Source organism: Rhamphochromis sp. 'chilingali' (genome assembly GCF_963969265.1).
Source record: "Rhamphochromis sp. 'chilingali' genome assembly, chromosome: 9".
Lineage (NCBI taxonomy): Eukaryota > Metazoa > Chordata > Actinopteri > Cichliformes > Cichlidae > Rhamphochromis > Rhamphochromis sp. 'chilingali'.
Window position 1 is genome coordinate 16,836,827 of NC_137936.1, and position 25,626 is coordinate 16,862,452.

The following is a 25,626-nucleotide window of genomic DNA, read 5'->3' on the forward strand; positions in this document are numbered from 1 at the left end:
CCCCCCCCAAAACAACAACAACAACAACAACAACAACAACAACAACAACAACAACAACAACAACAACAACAAAAATCAAATGAATGTAGTGTCATCTGGAAAGTGAGAACTCTCTCAAATATAATGAAACAAGGCTCACATATACGGATTCCCTTCACAGGTTAGTGTCCTGTGCGGCAGCTGAGAAACCAAATCTCACAACGCCAGAGCCCAAACTTATACGATACTAAAATAAAACATTCTTCTGCCTTTTTTCATCCAGTGATCAACCAAGACCTGATGTCCACTTAAAGGGACAGAAGATAAGAAACATATAATAAAATTTTTAAGATGATGCAAAATGTTTCTTTGAAACACAGTATTTACATGTTCTAAAATAAAATAAAAATAAAGGGCCTACACCAGTGGCGGCTCCTGAAAAAAATCTCAGGGGGGGCAATTTTTATGATATCGACTAAAATGACCCATTTAATGAGTACATCAAACAACACAATTTTAATTTAAATTTAAAATGAACAACCATATTCTGGCCATTTGTATAGATTTGTAAAAATGAACAACCATATTCTGGCCATTTGTATAGATTTGTAAAAATGAACATGAACAGATTTTTTTATTTTTTTTTTGAATGAATGAAAAATAACTATTGAAAACAACAACTGTAAACTGATTGGGGGGGTGGGCTAAAGAGAGAAAGAGAGAGGGATGGAGAAAGAGAGTAAATATGGTTAAGGGTTCTTATTTGTACAAGAACTTTGCTCGTCTGTCTTTCTGAGTGGCAAATTTCTCGATGACCCTGGTGTTGAAATCAGGAAGTTCTTGTGTGAGTTTTTTCTCTATGGACAGCATAGCCAGAGCGTTGAGCCGATCCTGAGCCATATTGTTTCTCAGGAAAGTTTTTATCCTCTTTAAAGTAGAGAAACACCTCTCCGATTCTGATGTTGTCATTGGTGTGGTGATGAGGATGTTAAGAAGACTTACAGTTTCGGTGAATGTGTCTTGAAGGTTGTTTTCCATCAGAACCTGATAGAGCAGCCTGTCTCTCTATCAGCCTGTCAGCCACGACTTGCGCTGGAACCAACTCCGACAAAAAGTCCTGTTGTATGCTTTTGACTTCTCCTTCGTTGCCTGGGTTAGTTGAATTTCGGGCTTGTCAGGTCCCAACTCTTTAACTTGCAGTTTTTCTGCCATTGTCCTTCTGGCAAAAGGGTAGGTTAGAAGCGATCTAACCGAATTTGGGGGAGGCTGTGCCTCAACCGTTAACAATACCGCTGCCATCGTCTCTCTCTGACCTTATAGCTCACTTAGGCTACTGACTGAGGTAAAATTCTAGAACAGCAAATCTTCGCGCGTTTTCTGCAGGGGCGCAATTTTAAGCGCCCCCAAACCATTTAATTCAGCGACGCTGATAGGTCAAATATTTATTATTTTCCCCTGGCAACCATTTAATGATAGGCTATTTCGCTGCATATCAAGGGCGCTTTGACGAGCGCCCCAGAAGAAGAAAAACACCGTTTGTTGGTTGAACTTTAATGAGTCAGCTGGTGAAAATGTTAAAATACGCCTGGCTGTATATGGGCACACACATAGTAAAACTATCATTGATGAATTTTTTAAAAATATATATTTTTACTCCTCCACATTTGGGGGGGCGGAGCCCGAGCGCCCCCTATGGGCCAGCCGCCACTGGCCTACACGCTGTGTCAGCCACTCGGATGTAAGAAATTCCGAATGTTAGATAGGATTGTGAAGGCAGCACCACTTACGGGTAGTGAGCTACAGATGACCAATGCATGAGTCCTCATAAAGAATCATGTATTGGTCATCAAATTTTTTTTTTTAAAGTCACAAACAAAGAAACAAAAGCAAAAACCAAAAACCAAACAACAACAAAACTCTCACTGTGAATCTTTATTAGGATGACTAATAAGAGGTAGGATACACATACATTAGAATTCTATCGAAACGTCCACTAGAGGTCACCCGCACCTTACTCTGAGTTCCCTGTAAACAATGCAGTCCTGTGAAAAACTAAGTACGCTCTCATTTAAGAGAGTGTACTTACGATAGAACACTATCGCTGGGTGATTTTCACCCGAGCAAATACATTTACATGATTTCTCTCTCCCACAGGTGTTAGCGTGTCAAAGAGACTGTGCCTTCACCAGGGAAGTCTCAAATATCCCCACTAATGGGTGGACCAAAGACCAGCTTTCCAGTGTCATTATTTTTTTTTAGGAATTTTTTTATTCTTGAATTCCTAATCTTTCTGTAATTTTGGAGCATTATTTTAGGGTCCACCCATGACACTTTTTCATTTTGTTAGACATGGTACAGTTGAAAGTAAAAGAAGACAACTCTAACTTGTCATGTGTTGTCATATTTTGATATATTTTGATGAAAAGTACTTTTTATTGGTCATATTATATCGGGTAAAAATCACCTGGCATTAGTGATTGTGTTACTATTTATAACGATAGTGTTCTAGGGTTAAGAAGGTAAGTGGCCGCTGCTAATTAAATGCACTTCATTCATTGATCAACAGTAAGTGTGACCACCTCTATAACTGCAGAAGTTCTGTCAGTTTGCTGGCCTGAAGCATTCAGGCTTGTGTTAACGCAATGCCACAGTCTTTCCAGGAATAGATGTTGAGCAAATTCACTGGAAGATGACACCTTGAAATACTCAGAGAAATTGCAAAAACGCAAGAGTTATTTCTAAGACGCTGCAGGACTCAGCATGTTGATAAGAAAATGAGACTGAACAAATATGGTTTGTTTGGAAGAAAAAAAAAAACACAACCTGGCAGCATGTCTTACGTTTGCAAAGTTTCATCTGGATCCACAAACAAGCTGGAGATGTTTGGCCATAATGCAAAGTGGTACATTTGGGGAGAGCAAAAGCACATAAGCACAAACACCTCATACCAAGTGTCAAGCACGATGGTGGTGGGGTGATGATTTAGGCTTGTTTGCAACCACAGCACCTTGGCAGCTTGCAATCATTGAGTAAAGCGTGGACTTCTCTGCATACCAAAGTATTCTAGAATCCAATGTGAGCTGTGCAACAGCTACAGCTTTGTGCTACAAGCAAATCTACAACAGAATTGCGGAAAAGAAGATGTTGGAGTTGCCCATTCAAAGTCAAGACCTCAAGCCTGTTTAGATGCTGTGGTGTGTTAAGAGAGTTGTGCATAGAAAAATACCCACAAACCTCAAGGAACTGAAGCAACGCTCAAAGAATAGTGGAACAAAATTCCTTCACAATGATGTGAGAGACTGTTCAAGTCATACAGAAACTTCACGTTGCGTCAAGTTATTACTGTATGATAAGGCAACGTCGATTTTCACAGAGTCCTGTACTGTATAGACCGCATAGAGTCCTGTGAAAGCTTTCTTTTTCTTATCACTCTACATTACACTCATAACATATTTCCTCTTATGAGTCCCTCCGTGTAGGAGAAAATATTATGCCTGCGTAGCAGGTTTCAAAACTAACAAAGGCCAACAAATGAGGTTTATTTAAAAAAAAGGAATGATTCGAAGAAGACAATTTTCCGGTAAGTCTAATAAATGTTACTGTCACGGCTGGGAAGGCGAGCCGTGTGGTGTGGAGGAAGGAGGACCCAAGATGCAAGCAGTGGATGAAAACGCTAGTGAAGTTTATTTACAAGGTGTAGTGGCAAACAAGCAGTGGGGGCATGACAAATAACTGAAAACATCTAAACTGGGAGAACTAAAATAACAGACCTGGGAGCATACGACAAAGGGATGAGAGGCAGAGAGGCAGAGAGGCAGAGAGGCAGAGAGGCAGAGAGGCAGAGAGGCAGAGAGGCAGAGAGGCAGAGAGGCAGAGAGGCAGAGAGGCAGAGAGGCAGAGAGGCAGAGAGGCAGAGAGGCAGAGAGGCAGAGAGGCAGAGAGGCAGAGAGGCAGAGAGGCAGAGAGGCAGAGAGGCAGAGAGGCAGAGAGGCAGACGTCGAGCAGGACACCGAGTAACACAGACTGACACCGAGTAACAGGCAGGAGAACACACAGGGCTTAAATACACACACCAGTAATCAGGGGATGAGAGACAGGAGGGCAACACAGCTGGGAGGAATCGGAGCTGACGGGACAGGGGAAACGTAAACTGAACACACTCACATCAGACAGAGACCTTCACAATAAAGCAGGAAACTCAAACACGGGGAACCAAACAAGACACAGAACTAAACAGACAGCTTCACAAATAGACGGGTTGACACCATAGACAGACAGAGACACAGACGCAGACTCAAAGGCAGACCGAATATAATACATAGAACTCAAACAATAATAATCATCATCATCATCATAAACTAGAAAATGATAATAAACTAAAAGCGCTGGGTCACCGACCCAGGACCATGACAGTTTAGGACAACCACAATAAAAATCTCCAGCTGAATATCCACTACATTTTAAATTCAGGGTCATCAGTGTCACAGATCAAGAGGCAGTACATGCTGGACAGGCCATCAGTCTATTGTCGGGTCATCGCACAGAGACACTCACACTTGTAGCCAGTTTAGAATCATCAGGTAAACTAACGTGTGTGTCTTTGTATTGTGAAGAAGCTGGAGTTTCAACAGAGCACCCACTCAGGCGTGGGAAGAACATGCAAACTACACAAGTGAGTGGTTTCAAAACCAGGACCTTCTTGCTTCGTGGTGACAGTGCTAACCACTGCGCTGCTAAATAACATAATTCTGAATATTAACTGATGTAACCAGTCGATTTTTTATAGTTTTTTTTTTAAGTTTTTGTTCAGATTTTGCAGGTGGTTTTTAATCCCAAACATCAAGCCATTATGTGCCCTGAACACTGAGTGACATAATCACAATAAAATCCTGAGTTGTAAGTCAGTGTAAAGCAGATGATGTTTTCATCTGGATGTGTTATTGAAAGAGGATATAGCCAGTTTTTAATAGTAAACAACGTCTGTCTGTCTTTTTTTTCTTTTTTCCTCAGCACTTCCTTGCTTCTTGTAATCAACAACATGTAACCACATCAGTTGAGGTGTTGTTTCATTTTTCAGGTAGACAGAAAAAATCTGAAACATCTACCCTTTGTTTTTCTTTTCTTTTTTTATTCTAACAGCAGCTATCTTTAAAAACATAGCATACACATTATTCAGAAACACAGTTCATGTAGAATTATTATGAAAACTTTCAGTATAAGCCAAATGATCTATTCCTGTTAGCAAAGGAAAGAAAGTTGCTAAATCTTAATCAGGGTTCCTTACAGGAAAGTCTCAAAGGCATATCTGTGCAGGTGCATGATTTTAAATCTTTCAGTGTTTATTTGAGACGCCTTGTTTATCAAATGTTGCTCATGCAGGCTTCGTTTATGAGATTATAAAAACCACAGCCAGTCGTCTCATCTGAGGCTTACAATGCTGGCATGATCTCATTGCAAATGTTGTATGTGTTTGTGGTCGAAAGGGGGTGTAAACATTTTTTAGCTGCTCACCGTTATTTTGCGGTACTGCTTGAAGTGGGGCAAAAACAAAAAAAGAAAGAAAAAAAAGTGATGGCTACTTTGACACTACTGTGCATGTACTTACGTTCATACTCATTTTATATTTGTTTTTGCAATTAGTAACATTAATATTTGAATGAAATGCATTTATTTGCCGTTTTTGCCTTGAAACCTCTTTCATTAAAACTCTTTAAAGAAACTATGATCCAAGCCAAAACAAGGGACAACTACAGGAAAAATAAAGTAAAAATAAAAACTAATATTAAGTGTAAATCCAGCATAATTGAAAGAATAAGTAGAAAGTTGTGTTGAGTAATCAATCAATCTGATACTTGCAGAAGTTACATAAATGGCCTTTTTGTGAAGACTGAAACATTAACCAAAAATATTTTGAAGATTACACTCACGGACCAACAGCCACAATGGTTCTAGTTAGCTTTGATGTCAGCATTAAAATACAACACCACTGTTTTATTATTATATTTTCTTTTCTTAAAATGACTTAACGGCTCAAGAATAAACTTACTTTTAATTTTAAAAACGAACAGAAACGTTCACACGGCATAGGGCACGACTGTTTTAGCCCATAGGGGTTTTGTAACAAGTGCAGGGGAAAGAACTGCAATAATGCTATGAGAACACTGCAAGTTCATAGTCACGCCAACACTAGAAAGAGAAACTGGCAGTTCAAACGTAAGAAAGGTTTGATAAAAACCAAGTGCCAAGGTCTCACCTTTCAATTTGCGTGTGCTTGACTGGCAGAATGACGACTAAGTCATTTCCTTACCCGAAGAGTTTGAGCTTTAACATTTGCATTTCTTCCATAGATTTTCTGCTGTGAATGTAGAAGTGTCAGAATTAAATCAGTTGGGGGTAGATATCAGGTAGCAGACATTGCCTGTAAAAGTTATTTTATGATTTTCTTTTATAGTTGTGTCATATAAAAGTGATACATTGCAAAATGTTCACAGCTTTTAACTGAAGCGTAGACAAAATAATCTGATAACATTTCGTATTTGAAATGTATTTTAGTTTTGGGTTAGAGATAAAATCTGGCTGTGTGAAAATAGCATTTAGTTAGCGTTGACCTCACAGGTTAAGTCCACGTGACTTTTAGCATTAACAACAACATGGGCTGCACTGAATTAATTGCATTTAAGAAAAAATTATTTGCAAATAAAGTTTAATCTTTGAAGAAAACATTTTTCCATCATTAGCATGCTTTAGCATTTGTATGCTGACTTCATAGGCGAAGTGTGAGAAGCATCTCCTGTTACCCACACGACCCATGCCATCTTTAAAAATAAGACAACAAAAAAGGGAATGAATCATTATATATTTTCAAGAACACATGTCATCTTTGTGAAACATTTCACATTTAGTCAGTTAAGAAAAATATTATGACTAAGTGTCCCAGAGCTGTTCGTTGAGCCCGAGAGCTGCAGCACTTGGCACCTCTGGTTCCCTCTTTGCACATCGTCTGTGATTATCTGCAAACATTTCATCAAAGCAACCTGTGCAATAAATGCAAAAACAAGTTTAACTGAAATGACTTTGGCAAACTGGTGCAACAAAAAAAAAAAAAAAAAAAACCCAAACCAAAAAACACAGAAATAACTGCATATTAACATAAAGGGTTTGGATTTTGACTGTTTTTAGATCGCAAACCACCTAAACATGATTCACTCACAGTATATATACACCTATTTTTTAGTAAAGACCATTATCTATATCAGGCAACATACATGTCCACTGTGTCTATATATTTGAATAGAATAGACTAATGTTTCTCAAGTGTGTGCATGTGCGCTCCACACACAAGATACAGCTGTCTAACAGCTGTGATTTTTATATGCCAGAAACAGCAGGTAAAATATTTGTGCCAGCATTATAACCAAAGCTGGTAAGATATATCTAAAAGCAGGAAAGGGGAATTCGTGACTTCCCTATTCTCACAGCCAGCACTGAGTCTGTTTTTTCACATGATTCAAATCACTCATACAACTGAAAAACAAGTGGGCAAGCATGAACATTTGAACTTTCACACACCTGACGTCCCCTTTGCCATCGTGCGAATGCATTTGACTTCTGAGAAACTGCATTTGGGGCACATTATGTCTGAGTTGGGGTCAAAAGGGTGTGTGTGTGTGTGTGTGTGTGTGTGTGTGTGTGTGTGTGTGTGTGTGTGTGTGTGTGTGTGGGTGAGGGGCTACAATGCAAATGTAAATGTAAAAACGATTGTAATATGTAATATGCAACTTTTAAACATTTGTGTTACAGATAACCTGACCTCTCCACCACACATGAACATAAATAAGTAAAAGAAAATTTGAAAAAAATAAGAAAAAGGAAAAAGCAACCCCCACTCACTCAACAAAACCAAACTGTTGCTTCCTGTTGCAATTTTCTGTGTTGGTTGACCTCGGGTTGCCAGCTCAGTGCCTCCTTATATGTGTCAGCGCACTTTTTTCTCATGTTCACCTTCTCATCTCTGTTCGGTTTCTGTTGCAGTTCACATGGAGATCACTGACCCTATACTTCATATTTTAGCGAGAATCCCACATCACTTCTGTTTTTTTAAAAATTTATTTTATATATTATCACCTATTTGGGCTCCATGAAAAAGAAGATATTGATTCATATCAGTACTAAAATGATAAAACTGTTTAGGTAGAGTTAAAAGACAAAGTATAACATAACAAGACAAGGAAGTTGGGTCCCTTGTAAGACCCTAAGCTTCACACCTAGCAGAACTATGCTGCTCTGCTGCAATTAGAGAAGTATTGTTTGTTCACATTTTAATGCAGTTGTGTAATTTCTTTGTGCCAAAATATGCGTTATCATTATAGGTTAAAAACCCCCAAACCAAAACAAAGCCAGCTTTAATAAACGTGTGAGAAATAATGTGTGAAAACACACACTTCCTCTGTAAGGACAAGACAAACTTTTACTCTACAGTGAACTCATCTCTCAGAACCTTCACAGACATCTCTTATTTATCTACTCTTCATTAGTGAACTGGCTCAACTGAAATTGTACCGCTGTGACTTATATTAGTTATTATTGTTATTTTTAGTGTTATGTAATTAACTGTGAAAATTAAATAAAACTCTGGGGAGAGTTTTTTTAATAAAAGTTTTCAGTGTGCAGCCTTTTATGTTGATGACAAATTTTTTGTTGAGTTTTAATTAAGTTACGAAATACATCTGCAGATCATTATATTTTAATTTAATTTTATTTTGGTTTAATTTTATATTTAAATTAAACCAAAATAATAAATTATGTCATTTAGCGCTATTAACCATAACTACTGTAACTACTGTAATTAAGTGTAACTGTAACTAAATTTAACTACTGTTTTTAGCAGATTTTTAGTCATAGTATCAATTCATCAGAGAAATCTGAGGCTTTATTAAAGAGGATTCAGTTTTAAGTCCCACAACATTTTTGTTCAGATTTTATTTATTAACTGCAACCATATTATGCAAATATAGAAAATAATTATAATAGTTATAAAAATGATACACAGAAGACACAGAATATTTTTTGATTTTCATTTTCCACTTTTCCAAATGATCTGTTCAGCTACAAATGTTAAATGTTATTTACATTTCTAAATTAATGCAACTGTAGGATATTGTCTGTTAATGCAAAATATTTACAACATTAATACATTTCATACAAAGCAGATATTATGGGAAAATTGCAATTTAAGAAAAATCCATATCATACTTTTCCAAGTAATATATGCATGCTTGATATGTTAAATACAATAAAAGGCCAAAAACAAATTTGAAAGTATAGTATCATAAAAATCAAAAAACAAAACATATAATGATGCACAAACAAGATGTTAAATTGATCTTAAGGGTGGCAGTAACATTATTACTTTAACACCTCCAGAGTTCACCATATCAATCTTCCTCCTACTAAACCATTTGAGTTTGACTTCTCCCACCAGTTGTTCCATTGCTCTCTGAAGTGTAGCCGTTGGTGAATGAAGCTGAAGAGTTGAAGCTCTGCAGCATCTTTGACTTTCCCAAGCAGGTTTTGTACATCATCTCAGCACGTCGTCTGAAGTGATGGTCCAAGAAAAAGTAAATGGCTGGATTCACGCAGCTGTTGAGGAATGCCAGGCAGCAGGAGATGATGAGCCCGTTTTTAAGTTGTGAGTTAACTTCACAGCTGGTTTCAACGTCTGCGAGACGTAAAATAACTGTGATGGATTTAAAAACATTGTAGGGGAGCCAGGACACCACAAAGGCCACTATGATGCAGAGGACCATCTTCAGGGAGTGCTTGCGGCGCGCTTCAGCACGAGGATTTCCCGCAGCAGCACAGTGCTTGTTGAGGTGCATGATGATGGTGCCATAGCAGAGCATAATGATAAACACTGGGAAGATAAAGGTGAGTAAGGCCATGACCAGGCTTATTCCAAGAAAAAAAGGTGAACTTCGATCTTCTGTACAGAAATTGCCATCTTTCTCTACTTTCCGGTACACCAGAGATGGGATGCCAAGCACCAAGGAGCTTGCCCACACTGCAAGACAAGTGGCACGAATGCACAAACTACTCCTGAGGTACCTCGAATCCATCAGCTTCACAACAGCCAGGTAGCGATCAGCACTCATGCAGGTAAGGAAGAAGATATTGGAGAAGCGGTTCACAGCAATCATGTAGCTGCTCATCTTGCAGAGAAAGTTGCTAAATTGCCCAAAGTTCCAGTAATTTTTCTTCATTGCAGAAATGGCCCACAGTGGCAGCGTCAGGACAAAGATGAGGTCAGCCAGGGCCAAGTTGACAACAAAGGTGTCCACGAGACGACCACCTCTCTTCTTGTTTCCCACCACTAGGATCACAAGGAGGTTGCCCACAAATCCTGTGAAAAATATCAGGAAATAAATTGTAGGCAAAAAGTACTCTGAGCCATTAAGGGTTTGTTCACACTCTTCCTGGAGATCATAAAGCGAAAAATTGTCAGTGTAGTTCTCAGAAATGTACAAATAGTCTACAGGAGTTGTGTATCCGTCCATTCTGGAAGATCACACAGAGGCTCTGTAGTGCAGCCGTTGTATTGTGGCAGAGTGGTTAATCTAACCATGTCAGCATGCAGCTGCTTGATATTACAAGTGCTAACCACAGAGAATCCTATTTCAGCTCTCTTCCTCTCACTTTACTGTGCTGCGTCTCCGTCTCTCCGTCTCTCCGTCTGCCAAAAACAAACAAACAAAAAAACTTGACACACATTAATCAAACTTGCTATACAATAACGTGATGTTCCAATATTACAGTGCATTATTATGGGTACAGCAGATTGTATGAGTGCAAAACTTTTGCATTTAAAGTATAGAACTCCTACAAATGTTTTCCTTCTGAAAAACTTTGAAGTCTTATACATATTTATGCAACTTTCTACTCTAGATTGTTATACGATGGTGCCTATATTCATAAAAAAGGACAGATTTCACCTTTAAATTGCTTTACATGAGCGCATTTTCTTTTTCCTTTATCAAAGAAATTGTGTATTGATGTGCCACACCAGTAGGGGGCAGTTTGATACTGTATGTGGTGACCTCCCACTTAATGTCAGGGGCTGTGATTCCTGAGAAAATGCCACTGATCTACTTCAAAGCAGTAGAAACAGACAGGATATACACTGTTTGGTTCTTGTTTCTATGCTTTTTCCTGTCAGACTTGATATTTGAACTGCTGATCTCACCTCTGTTTTATTTTGTTTTATAGAGAAAGTAAGCTTTCCATTACTTAAAATTCAGCGGTGCATTCATCTTTGTTTGTGCAGATTTTTGCGGATTTTAACCTGCTTACACCTGCCTGCACGACTCTTACTATTTAAGTCCAAATCTTTCATTAAACAGTATAGTGATCATGATTTCAGTTATGCTGTGTTCAGACAATGTGACTGCATAAGTGCACACATTTGTAATTGTGTGACAGCATATTATACTGTTGAATTTTAGGAAGCAGCTGACCTACATGTCTGAACTTAGATATAGAAGTTCTTCATTGTACAACTGTAAACACATTTGTGTGAAACCCTCAGAGTGCCAAGGAAATGTATATGACCAAAACCTCAAAACCAAAAAAAAGAAGAAGAACAAAAACGAAAACATGTATCTCGCGAACCAGAGATATACTCGGTTACGCCTGAATACCAACAGAGTCAGCAGAGGATATTAGTCATAAAACCAAGCAGACACTAAAGAGATGTGTGTACATTGTGCACAGATGTTTCCACGCATAACCACAAAAAACGACCATGAGCAACACTGAAAATCACTTTTGTCAAATAAATGGACTTCAGAGTTTGATTTTGGAATTTGAGTGGACCCTTGTTACAGGAAAGGAAACTGTCATCACGACTACCTCGACCACGACAGGGCAGACCAAAGGTGAAACGAAGTCCCTGGTCTGGCTCGTTGCTGTTGTGTTAGAGCCAGAAAAAGTGAGGCTGGCCACATCTTATAGGAGCCTGGAGAATGTGTTATTGTTCTGCGGAGAGTTTCAGTTAAGAAAGCGCAGTGAGTGAATGACCTTCTTATGGGATCCCTGCTCCACTTTCTAGCATTGTACGTTATTCAAACACTCCTTCACTTTGTAGTGTCAAGGTGATGTGTGGATATACTCATCACGGCAGAAAATCCTGTCAGTGCTCATTGTTTGGTTCGACGTTGTTCTCCCTCACACTCAGCTGTACCTTTTCCATGGAAAAGTTTTAATTATTTCTCCTGCATTCTTGCTGCTCTGTCAGTGGAACGCTACATTCCTCTCCTCGAATAAGTGCTGTCTCACTCCAATTGAGCAGAGTAAATGTGAGAGCCAGTGAATGGAGCAGCCTCAATAGGAGAAAATAAACAATTGCATTGGTCCATGGGTGCAGCGGGGGAGAGCGGATGAGAGGAAGGGAAAAAGGCCTCCCTAACGTGCTAAGATTCCCATGGATACTCAGTCCTTTTTCTGTTTGGAGGAGGATCTCGTAAAGTACTTCAACAGTGGATGATTTCTCTTTTCCTTTTACTCTGTTTTTATTCGAGGAGAGAAAGGGTGGTATGTGTCAGGGTGATTGTTAGACATGGTGGTGGTGGTGGGGGGTCACATGCACACATGTGCGCTCTTGTACACACACACACACACACACACACACACACACACACACACACACACACACACACACACACACACACACACACAGATGTACAATTTGCTCCTCATTTGTCAAGTGTTACGTTTAAGAAGGGAGTCCATTGTTTGGGTGTGAAAGGTTCTTGTTTTAGCAGTTTAACTGAATCAAAAGTTCCCCCAACACAAAGGGTTGCGCAGCCCCAGTGCTCTATTTTACCTGATCCCTGATGTCTGAAATACTCCACAGTTTTAACCCACTTTTTGTCTCATTTACGTACAAAACCAAATGATGCAAAACGCAGAATAACATCTGAATGCTCACATATACGTGATTACGTAGATTTAAAGTGTGGGGGATAAATGAGTCAAAAACAACTAAAAGAGTCATTCCTGTGAAACTTGGGTTAAATGTCATGTAAGCACAATTCCCAGGTGTCTGACTCTCCTCTGTCATTGTTAAGAGTTCACGACCCAAGCAAAGAGTTGGCAATGTGAGTAACAGAAGACAACAGTAGATGTTTTTCCCCGGGCTGTCAAAGTGAGGCCTGCAGGCCCACAGCAGGTTAAGAATGCATTTTCTTTATCAGCAGTTCATGTCATATCGCGAGTAGTGCATTTCTCTCCCACTATTACAGCAGACTAGAGACTAGTCACACTCCCAAAGTTGGCTAAAGTTACTTTTAATAGTCACTTGATAATTGGAGCATTTAGAAATAATGTTTTATATTACAATGTCACCTACAGTGAGAGGTAGGTATTAGAGAAAATCAGTTTAGCTTGTACATGTTGGTTATTTTTTTTCCTGTGTAGCCAGCTGTAGCTACATTTACCTCTGAGCACACTGACCTCATTGCATACACGCTAGTAGAATTTCTTCCACCACATAAAAAAATGAGCAAAACGTGTTTTTCCCCTGAGCGACATCTTTAAACATCTAAAAGATAGCTGTGGTACCAGCATCATTCTCCTCTTCAACGCCCATGCTGTGTATCTGCTCTTAATGTGCACAAACTTCCTCAGATTTGAAGTGGAGCTGCTTGGTTGTAAAATAATGTGAATGTTTCCACAGTGCAATGACTGCCCTCTGTGCCAGCTTGCTAGGTGACCTTAACATACACTCTTACAAAGCCTACATCGTGAATGTGTTGGGGATTTCCTTTGGCCACAATAAAAGAACCATGCAGTTACATTTGCGATAGTTTGCTTGACAAAGTAGCTAACTGATTTGTAGAACTGCTAAATGAATGTTCAGCATTACTTGCTCCAACAAATAGTAATGCGAGAACTTGCCCTGCAAATGCCCTACTTTGAAATGTCTTCCCATCAACACAGATTGCTGAAAAAGATAAAAAAAAAAAAAAAAGACAATTAGAGAAGAGAAACCATCATCATCTTAATAGAAACACTACTAACACTTACAAAATGTTTGGCCCTTAATCATTTTCTGGCTCCATAAATTCGGTCATGTAGGTGGTTAATTAGGTTTTTAATATAATATCCACATTTTACTCTAGTTTTTAGTTTGAAAGTATTAGTGGCGATGTAGTCTGGGGTGGTAAATATCTGAAGATACCCGGTTAGTGTGAGTGTGTCATTAGGTGAACACTGAAGCTGTGCCCACAGTCACTTATTCATTACCAACAAAGAAGTTGGTTCAAAGTAGTAGTGACAGGGAAATGTGGATGGGAATTTTCTCCTTTCTATAAACTGTGTAGAAAAAAGAATACATGTTAGAATAACAGTGTATTTGTATGTGTGAGTTATCACAATCATTAAAACATAATTACTGAAATCTGTCAACCCCCCCCCCCCCCCCCCCCCCAAAACCTTGTTGCTATCTTGGTCACAGTATCTAAAGCAGTGAAAATGGTCATTATATGTAACATTCCAGAGAGGTTTTGGTATTTAATTTAATTTTAGCAAAGGCACCTTGCATGAGTAAATATTGGTTCATGTATGAGGGACTTTTTTGGTTTGTTTTTGAAGTTGTTGGTCATTAGTTTGATGGCACTGTATTGTGGCTGAATTTAATGTAATGACTAAACACCAATAAAAAGACCACAAGTGGAATACAACACTATTACTGCTATTCTTCATGATGATGCAATGGAAAGAAGACTGCCGTCTATTTGAATTTTTTTTTCATTCTTGATTTTGCAAGATCTGCTTTAACCTTTTTCATCATGCCATGCATGTCACTGTTTATTTTGATCAGTTCAAGGAACATGACTAATGACGCTAATCCACCTGCTTGTTTTTGCAAAACGGGAAATAAGCTACATGACTCAAGGTGACTTGATATGGACTGGAAGCTTAAATGTGTACAGGTTAGATTTTCATCCCCCAGCATTTAGCATACATGCTGCTGAATCACTCAGGGAGTCATGTTTCATCTGCTTTTGACATAAGAAGCAGGCACGAGAGAGGACGGAGCAAAGAACTCTTTCAGCCGGATCACATTTTTATTTCAGCAGTTTCATAATGTGCATACAACATCATGTCATGTTGTCATGATGAGCATATATTAAAAAATGTGCAAATAATGCAAAAGAAAATTAGCATTTGTGCATTTGTTTATTGATCTCTCGCTACAGTCTCACAGTGTTTTAATTATAAAACACATTTGGTCACAAAGTGCTCTACAGCAAAATAGACTAAAACAAATAAAAATCCCAGGAGGAATCCCAAAGAACATAATAGACAATTAAAGTATAGCTAGCATTTAAAAGTAACCTAAAAAAAAGGGATTAAAGATTCAGTTATTAATGAATTCTAGACTGATTTAATTATTGTGCTATTCTAGTTAAGCCTTGGTTGAAGTCAGAAACACAAACATTTTATTGACTAAATTAATGTTATTGGTGTTAAGTTGTAACTTTTATTACTTTTCACTTAAGTTCTGCATGAAGTCCAGTTTATGAGTCCATTGGAGACATATTGCATATTCCCTAATCGGTTTGTTTTAGACACTTTATAATCTAGTCATTATGTTGTGTAAACTTCAATCAGCTTCAAGCAGATTGGTGATAATTAAGGGAATAAAAAGCAACAGATTTGCAATCTCATTCCTAATGATAATAGCAATGAGATTGTGGATGTTTGTTGGCTTACAGGTATAGTGCTCCTGCTGGTTTCGCCTCGTCTCCCAGGGGAAATTTTTAGGAGCAGATGGTTGCCTGAGTGGACGAGTGTTAGCTAACAGTAGATGATCTTCTCAGCAAGGGGCCATCATGCTATAGTTTGCCCTTGTAAAATGAAGAACAAGGTTTTATCTAAATGTAACAAAAGATGTGACAATGCTTTTGATTACTGACCAGCAAAACAGGCCACGATTGGTCGATGACATTTGTCACGAGACCTGTAACCCAATCTGATCCCAGGGTGATACGAGAACGATGAAAGCCTGAGCTGTGGTCATGATAATAGAGACAGAGCCAGCCAGAGGTGGCAAAAGTACAGACTTTCTTTACTTAAGTAGAAGTACTGATTCAACTTCTATACTAAAGTAAATGTGAAAGAGTACAAGCAATGAAATTGAATGAAAGAAAGTAAAAAGTAGCTCTTTGAAGGAAAATTTTACTAACCATTTTTGACCTGACATTTTTGCAGGTACCTTGAACCTTGCGCTATATTATTACAATAATAAAATAATATTCTAATTCTAATGAATCTGTTATGTAGGACACATACAGTGAAAGAGAATTTTAAACAATAACAATTTACCCACATTGAAGAGAATGGCTTTCCTCCACACCTAAACAAAAAAATGAGCTTCAGTAGATTTTCTCGGTGTACAGGCTGTGATCAGCTGACCTGCTGCTCTTTGTGGGTTCACAGAACTAATCTGAGCAAGATGTCAGCAGTTTCACAAGCTATCTTGACTGATGTTTATCCTCTACTCTGACAGTATAGAGTTTATACTGCCTTCATACTAGACAGTATATGGTTGGTATAAAGTTCGTTTCCAGTGAATTAATCTAAGCATTTGCATCTTAAATGCAAATTACATGCAAATTCATAAAATCTAAATCTAACCATAAGCACCAGAGACACTGTGCACCAACGCAGTGCTTTAATGCAAGCTAACCAGTTTATCCAGGGTAAAACTAACCAGAGTTTTCATGCAACATTTCAATAACACAAAGTTAGTATAGCTTAGTTTGTTTTGCAGGACGTTTCACAAAATGAAAATGCATAATTATATGTATGGACGTTTGCAGATATATGCGTATGTATATGTGTATATATATATGTATATGTAGTGTGTACGTGTGTGTGTACATGTCTATACTCATAGATACTTATAGATATCTATTATTTAGATATCTATAGTAATAGTAGTGATACAATAGTTAAATTTATTTCTTGCATATTTCCACAACCCTCTATCCATAATCACATACGGTGTATGCTACCGTTGTATGTAGTGTATTATCTTATTTATTTTGTATTTTTTTGTATTTTATTTGTATTTTTTGTATGATAGATACACTAAATTTGAAGTTACCTGACACCTATAATTCTGTCACTATCTTCATGCTTCCTCCTCTTCTGTAATGCTAGCTATTCTGAAGTACTGCGACCACAACTTGCGGACACCTGCACTCGTCCGGCCTACTTTGACTCCAGAGTATAAACCCTATAAATGATGCCATCAAACCTAAAGTAATTAGTCTGTTTTGAAAATGTAAGAACAGATATTTGTTTAAAAGTTAAGAAAGTAAAAGTAAAAAGTTGTCAGAACAACAAATACTCAAGGAAAGTACAGATACCTGGAAATTCTACTTAAGTACAATAACAAAGTATTTGTACTTCGTTACTTCCCACCTCTGGAGCAAGCACTTTCCTTCTGAAATCAATGATAAGCGTTTTCCTTATCATTATTGTCAGTATGAGCACTTTTACCATCTGAGCTGGCAGAACTACCGGCCTCCCGGTGAGGCGATAATGTGTCTCACTTTCTATGAGCTGGGACCGTTCCCACTCTGTGTTTTGTCAGTAGAACAGATTTCATTCTCAGTTTTGTCATTAGCTGTTTAGACCTGTTCATTTCCAGAGTGTTTTAGGTCACAAGGTCAGAGGACAGGCTCCCCCAACACCTGGGGGACAGAGTTCATCACTCAGTGAGCCATTAAGAAACAGAAGTCTGAACAAGACCAAAGACAGACCTATCACTTGTATAGGGGGTGATCAGAGAGAACATGCATTTGTCTAGAGGCATGAATCAGGGGCGCCACCAAGTGGGGGCCAGGGGGGGCACTTGCCACGCCCCACAATTTGCTGCCCCCCCTCAGCAAGACTGATCTATGTTGGTAATAATGTGATAAGGCTGTAGAAAAGGTGGTGCCAATCCCAGGGCAGATCACTTGTGCATCTAAGGGCCAACACAGAGACAGGCAACAGTTCACACTCTTACATGATCTGATACTTACTCGTCTTTCCTGAACAAGTTTGCTCTTAAACTTAACTCCATTCTGGGAAAGTGAATGCTTCTGCTTCTGAATTTATTAAAGCAGTGGTTGGGACTTCCACTCAGCCAGTTAGAACAGATTATTATTTATGTCAACCTATTTTCAGTGATATCAACTTTAATAGCAGACAGTGAACTAGGCTTATAATTATTTTCTTTCCTTCTTTTTTTGCCATTTTTTTTTTTTTTTGTTTTTAGTGTGCTGTGCCAGTATTTTTAGTGGCCCCCATATGAAAAAATTCTGGAGGCGCCCCTGGCATGAATGTGAGCAAATGTGTGCTTTTAGGTAGGAAGAGGGCGGGGACATGCACAAGCATGGATGCATTGTTGATTTTGCAGAAGAATTGTTTTCTGAAGAGAAAGGGGGTGGATTCATAGGTGGGGTTGATGAATGTGTTGATGGTGGCATTTTGATAGGGGTAATTTTGACCTGACAGGGCCCAGGCTCTCTCATGAATCAAAATGTGTCAGCCAGTCGCTGGAGATGGAGGGTCGCTCATTGTGGCTCTGACACCCGTGTGAGGGGCTGAGGCTGCTGGGGGTCAAGTGTGACACCTCATTAGGACGATGTTGATTTAGTGTGGCCACAGCGCAACAGACCTCCTCCCATGGGGTATGGAGAGGCGTGTGAGTGAGGGGGGTGGGGAGCACCTCACACTGGACAGAGAATGGGGGCCTACTGCTCTTCGTCCGCAAGGCCATCATCTGACAGCTTGCAAATCACGCACCTCGACCCCTCAATCCCCCCCCCCCCCCCCCCCATTTAATTTCCACCCTATCCGTAGTTTTAAACATGCATTTCATTGAATCACAAAAGAGCTGCGTCCAGTTTCTGAGGGATATAAAATGTGTTTTCTGTTTTCTTTGAAGGTTGAAGGTCTGGTCTGGTCAGTTTTTCACCTCAGTGAGCCTACCACCCCTGGCAGAGCAATTCTGGTCTTTCACCTTTGAACTTTCAATTTGAAGTTTTCCATGATGTCAAGATTGCTTCTGACAAGCTGCAGTTGCGCTCTCAGCTCAAGTGCAAACATGTCATTTTAAGGAATGAGTGTTTAAGGTTTACAAGCAGCCCCCCTGTCATGTGTTCTAAATTTGTACCTAACTGTTTTGAGTAGATGCTACTGACAGAAATGTTGGAAACAACAAAATGTTGTTTTACTGTGTGAACTCACAGCTTGAGTGTTTCTTTTTATGTCATGCTTAAAGTTCCGTTTTGTCTCAGCAGTTAATCCCCTTTAGGGCAACTTTTTTTATCAGCACGCTGTCAGACTATTAGTGGTTTATATGACACTGAGCACTGTGTCATATACAGAGATGAATGTTATATGTCACCATCAAACATCAATGTGATTTATGTAACTCTGACTGCGGCGAAGCTAAAAGTCATTTCCGAACTTTGATTTGAAATATATTTGAGTATTAAAGGTTGTTGCATAAGTAGAACTACACATTAAGTCACAATACTGATTCCTGCACGCCAACAGCAACCACTCCTCAATTTATTCTTAAGGTTTGTTACTAACAAGAACTTCATTTTCTTGTTAGTTACTTAGTTTTCATTTTCTTTCTTCATCTATCTATCTATCTATCTATCTATCTATCTATCTATCTATCTATCTATCTATCTATCTATCTATCTATCTATCTATCTATCTATCTATCTATCTATCTATCTATCTATCAGAATAAAATAGATTGATAAAAATGCTTTAACCATTATGGTAGAGTAACAGTAAGATTAAGTAAGTATGAAGACTGATTGTGTTAAGTCTAAACTTTGACCTTTAGTTGTAGTGCCCCCCTCTGGTCAAGTTGTTATACTGCATTTAAAATCGTCCATGTGCAGCTTTTGCAACTAAAACTATTCCTGCTGGTTTATGCAACCTTTACAGGAACTGCACATATCAATTAAAAACCTTTACTTGACACGTATTTATTAACAACAAACGTGATCATTATCTGAAAGCCAACATTTAAATAAGATCATGCAAACTGGTGCGCACCATTATGAACCATCATCTCCATTCTTCTTTGATGCTTGACACATCCACTCCTGACAACAGACTGGTGATGCATCTCATTGGCACAGAATTCATTGAGAAAATTAACATCTGTCTTAATGTCTCTCCAACTGCTTGAATTTGATTACACCGGCTCAGAGGCATCCACCAAATGTCACGGCTTGTCACTGTGCGCTTTCCCCCACTTTCTGTGCTGCACAAACGATATTAAATGACCCTTTTTTGCATTAACTCATCATGCATACCTAAATCTAAAATGATGGAAAGCATTGAACTAAATTAGTGTATAATTGTATGCATGAATAATGGATGAATATATTTAACTCCATAGTTATCAGTCATTTATTCATTAATAAAAAAGTAAATCAATTAAGATTTTATGTTTTTTTTTATTATGTTAAATAAACGCTGAATTATGCCCAAAAACGCATTCAAATGTAAAATAACATTGTCATGAATCACACCTTTTTCTATTCCTCAGTGTGTGAGTGATGTGGACACACACACACACACACACACACACACACACACACACACACACACACACACACACACACACACACACACACACACACACACACACACACACACACACACACAAATGTGCAGTGGGCCATCTGTCTTTTCTGATGCTGCAGATCTGGGATAACAATGAAGGCTTCGTGACATTTCACAGATTTGCCTCTAAACGTTTCACACCACCACAACAGACATCTGCTTTTCTTGTCACCGCTGTCGGGTGTGATAATTAGAATTTTGTAAGTTGCAGAAAATTATATTTGTCACCCACTTATCAATAAATCGCTCTCGCTGAGAATGAATGATTTATGAATGCTGGTATAGCTGATGTCACAGTCCACTTTTGTTGCCTTTGAGATTTTACTCATTAGCCTGAATAATAACTGTCACTAATTCAAGCTGTTCTCGAATGGCTTTTTGAATAGAAGGAGAGGGAGAGAGTGCGAGAGAGAGAGAGGCAGCAATAGAGAGGAGAGATTAACTCCAGTGAGCTCACTCTGAGAGGCCCAGGAACGGCTGAATATTGTTCTAGTGGTGGGGAGAAGGGGCTGGTGGGGTGGTGGTGGGGTTTGAGGGAAGGAAAAAAAAATCCCTATGCAACCAGAGAAATGAACTTGATGATCTCAAGGGGGCGGGGGGAGGATCACCATTCCTTGCTCCTGACAATCAAAATTAGATTGGCCAGCACTGTGTCAACACTAGCCTCAGTTAAGGCATGACAGGGGGAGGGAGGGAGCACACCCCACTCACCCCCACCCCCCTGTGGGTGTTTGAGAGTTTGCCATGTGAACTATGGAGACCCCACAGTGCCTTTCACTGACTGCTCAAGCCCCAAAGAAATCCTCAAGCCTTTTTTATTGGTCGGCACTGTAACCGATGGCACCTCTTCCCCCGAGTTTCATATTTTGGCAGCTCATTAATGCTTCAGTTTGGTACTTGGCTTCATTACACCCCAAAACTTGAAGTTCTGGGATTTTAATCTTCAAGAAATAAACGTGGGGGCATTCCTTCACGTTTTTAACCTTTCACTCCTCCTCACTTCATCCCGTGTGAACTCTTAAGGTCGGCTGACCCGTGGCATTAAAGCTCAAATTCATCCAAACAGCCCTGCCCCTTTTGGTGTTCTCTATATATTAGTATATTAAAGGGATGTACTTTAAAACTGGCAAACAAACAAAACATGGAGATAAAAAGATATAGATAAGTACATGCGACTGTTTATCAGGCCGTTCACATTTTATCCTACATATTAACCAAAGGAGAATGCTACCCTTTAGAGCAAAAAACAAAACATCAGCAGAACACACTGCATAAAGCAAATGTGAAAAAAATAAAAACAAAAATGTTTAAGATGTTGTGATTATGAAGCAATCAGTTTAAGTTGTCAAGAGCCTGAAATGAGGCCTTTATTTTGTTTGTATTTCCCCCACATTAGCTATTGGTGTAAAAGGAGAGTTAAGAGGAAGTTGATTAAGTGTTGTGTTTTTGCAGGTTTGGTCAGTGACCTGGAATATTTGGTGTGTCCAGCCTTACCATTAGAGAGGGAGTGCAGCTGTGTCCTCATCTAACCCCCTTCTTTTTATTCCTGTTTTATCATCCCAGTGAAATTCATCTGAAGCAACTCAACAGAGGAACAACTTTTGTACGTTTTCTTGATTATAGAGACACGGCATCCTGGTGTTTTGGGTATTTTGTGTTATGTTATTGAATTTATTTGCTGCAGGATTCATTAATGGTATTACATAATATTTCTGAGATTCTTACTCCTGGGTTTTTGTCTCCTGTTGATCCACAGATTTAAGATATTGCAGTGATAGGATTAATACTCGTGGTACTGCAGGGGCAAGAGTGTGGGGTTTTGTTTTTCACTCTTAAGCTGATTCCTGTTGTTGCCAAAAGAGAGATGTCCGACTGACTTTCAAGCAATCACACGCTGCTGTGAGGAGCATTCAAAATAAATGGAGCAAATGTGCTGATTGCTGTTTACTGGCAGAGGAGGATGTCATTAAGACGTCGTACCTGTGAGGACTAGAAAGAAAACTATCTGCTTTTTATGTGTTTTTCTTATAGATACACCTTCCTCTAAGCATTTGTCTCCATTTTGGCAAAAATCCTGTAACACATATTATGGTTAGGGGGATGAGGGGTGAAATGAGGACATGAGGAGAAAAGGAAAAACAGGGAATAAAATGAAAACAAACAACATCAGCAGGTAGTAATTTGTTAAGTATTTACTAGATAGTTAACCTACAATTTCTGTGTGAAATGTAAAATGATATTTCACATCGATGCATATGTAATTAATGCCTGCATTTTGTATTGTGTGCTCTTAAAAAAACACCCGTTTTTTTAAACAACTGATGAATAAAAATGCTCTCATGTCCTACATTGAGGTGAAGCAGCTTTCAGAAGAAAGCTCAAGTATTTTTTATGTAGAACATTTAAAACCGTGTGTGTATTGTTTTACAATACAATACACACATTGAAAAGTTTCACAGCTCCAGAGATCAGCAGTTTTCAAAAGCTTGAGAAAAACGTAAAAATAAACTTTTTAAAAAGCCACAGCTTGTCCGAGGTCACACCAAATAATTAACTCATAGTAAATTAATTACCTTCAATTTCCCAAGGTTTATAAGTAAAATGCATTTCACTCACTGACATTTCACTTGCTGAATTCAGGAGAATGAGAGGGTCTGACTGCAGAGGGTTTTCAGACTTATAATTGAAACATTTGTGACTTCCTTACGTGTGCCTTGTATTTAAACAAAGGAAATCCTTCAGGGTTGGGGTTGGTCATCTTGTCCCCAGGTATACTCTGTGGGTCTGTGAGACTGTACTGCGACATGCCCGAGCAAAGCTGCACTTCACCTCCACCATCTCACCATCAGGGCCAGCAATTGTCTGCTTTGAACCAGATGGTGTGCTGGGAGCACAAAAGAGTGACAGCTGTCATTCATGGGAATGAAAGAGTCTCTGTAGTGAGCTGTGAGTTAATGTGTGCAAGCTGCACCGGAGGAGAGAATAAAATAGATTAAATGAAGTTGGTAACTGTGTTTCCCTGCATCAAAATAGAAAGGTGGCAGGGTTAGGTTACGTGAAGCAGACTAAAATCGATGCAAAGGTACAAACTCAGGAGTTCGATGTATGACTAAGTGTGAGCTTTATATTAAAAGATGATAAATGTACAATAAAAGTGTTTCGGTTTTATTCTTTTCTCTGCATTTAGAGAGGTTAGGGGTGATTTACAGCTCATAAAAGTGAACCATATGACAAAATCTGAACCAAACCAAAAAGAAAAAAATATTTATGATCAGCTTGAAAAGTCAGGTTTATTGCAGTGTTGATAATTATAACATTTAATGAGGATTTTTCAGTGTGACCGTTCATTTTATTGTCACGTGAGACTCTGAGTGTGTGACCTTTCTTGAACAGGCCCCCTCTCTAAACAGCAGCCCATCTCCAAGCCAGACAAAAAGGTGTTACTGATAACTGTGTCCAGCAATTTAAGTTGTTGAGTGCTGCCCCCACTTCACCTTCTTTCTAAACTTTATGGCTATAATTGCCATAAAACTCCTCCTAAACCCTCCCAGCCCCCACCACCCTGAGATCTTTGTGACATGTTCAGCACTCCCATTGTACTGTACGTTTTCTTCTCCTTCCATAAGAGCCAGTATGGCATACTTTAGTTCTTATTTAATGAAGCTGGGTCAGAGTTCATCATGTTAGCGGGTTTAAGGCTCTAAGTGCAGCATTCAGCCCTTAACACTTCATGTCCAACTTGAACAACCCCTTCTTATGTGCCAAAACAATAAAAACATCCATCAATGTCCCTGTCTATGTAGGGCGCTTATGACTGATGATGTGTACGGTGCATTGACGCACTTGAGGGCCAGGGGACTGTGTGAATGTTTGTTTATGTCGAGTGAGGATTTGTCAAAAGGTTTATGTCATTGCTGGCATCGGGCTCCTCGAGCTTGTACTGGGTGGTCTTTGTCTGTTTGCATCCGTAAAAAGCTTCGTTCTCACTCTCGTTTGTCCCCTATTGATTCTCTAAATTAGGTTGATGAGAGGCCCTCCTATCAGGTGGCATATTAATTGGGTCAGGCTGGATTTTATATGAAATCCAAATAATGGCAAGTCGAACCCCAACACTAAACCTTTGTCCTGCAAGTGCTCTCTTTCACCAATTAGCCTCGCAGTGAATCTGCTTCCTGCCACCTCTGCGGCCTGTCACTATGAACCAAGAATTAGGATGCCACCAGCTGCTCAAGCAAGTGTGTGTGTGTGTGTGTGTGTGTGTGTGTGTGTGTGTGTGTGTGTGTGTGTGTGTGCGCATTAGAGGAAGACAGGAGTGTGTTTGCTTGTTACTACTGAGCAGGTCCTGTCCTCTGTATTTGTTTTATTTATATATTAGGTTTGCATAGCCCGTTTAAGAACTTCCATCCATCTATTTATCCTATTTAAATTTCTGCAAGTTTAAAGGTTCATTTTCAATTTGGTTACATTTAGTAGTTTTAGGACAACAATACGAAAAATAAATGTATCAGCATTTTCCCTCTTGACATCCGGGTGACAGTATTTATTACAATTATAGTTTTCATGTATAGTAAGTGCAACATAAACAAACCCAAAAAATATTACGATCTAATTTAAAATGGTCACCATTTTTTAAACAAGAACTAAATGGTAATCTTTGCTTTTACACTTAGCTTATCCAATTCCATTCAATTCAATTTACGTATATAACACCAAATCACAACAGCAGTCTCCTCAAGGCAATTTATACTGCTAGATAAACACCCTACAGTGTTAGAGAGAAAAACGCAAAAGCATTAAGTGATTTTGGGAAGGAAAAATATTGTTTTCACAGGAAAAAACTTGCAGGATCAGGCAGCGGCACACATCTACCACGTTTGGTCACGGGTGAGGAGAAAGATAAGAGAAAGAACAAGAGCAAATGTTTAGTCTACTCTGAAC

At 39.0% G+C, this 25,626-nt stretch overlaps 1 protein-coding gene across 1 annotated transcript; it reads right to left on the reverse strand.

Moving 5' to 3' along the window:
• Positions 1-9,345: 9,345 nt before the first annotated feature.
• gpr25 (G protein-coupled receptor 25) lies at positions 9,346-10,670 on the reverse strand. Its single transcript, XM_080891414.1, has one exon. It carries the CDS (start codon positions 10,530-10,532, stop codon positions 9,429-9,431), a length of 1,104 nt encoding a protein of 367 aa, XP_080747540.1. The 5' UTR covers positions 10,533-10,670; the 3' UTR covers positions 9,346-9,428.
• Between the last annotated feature and the right edge of the window lie 14,956 nt (positions 10,671-25,626).

Excerpts from the sequence above, each read along its gene's own strand:
- gpr25 (XM_080891414.1), bottom strand. The coding sequence starts at position 10,532 with ATGGACGGATACACAACTCCTGTAGACTATTTGTACATTTCTGAGAAC.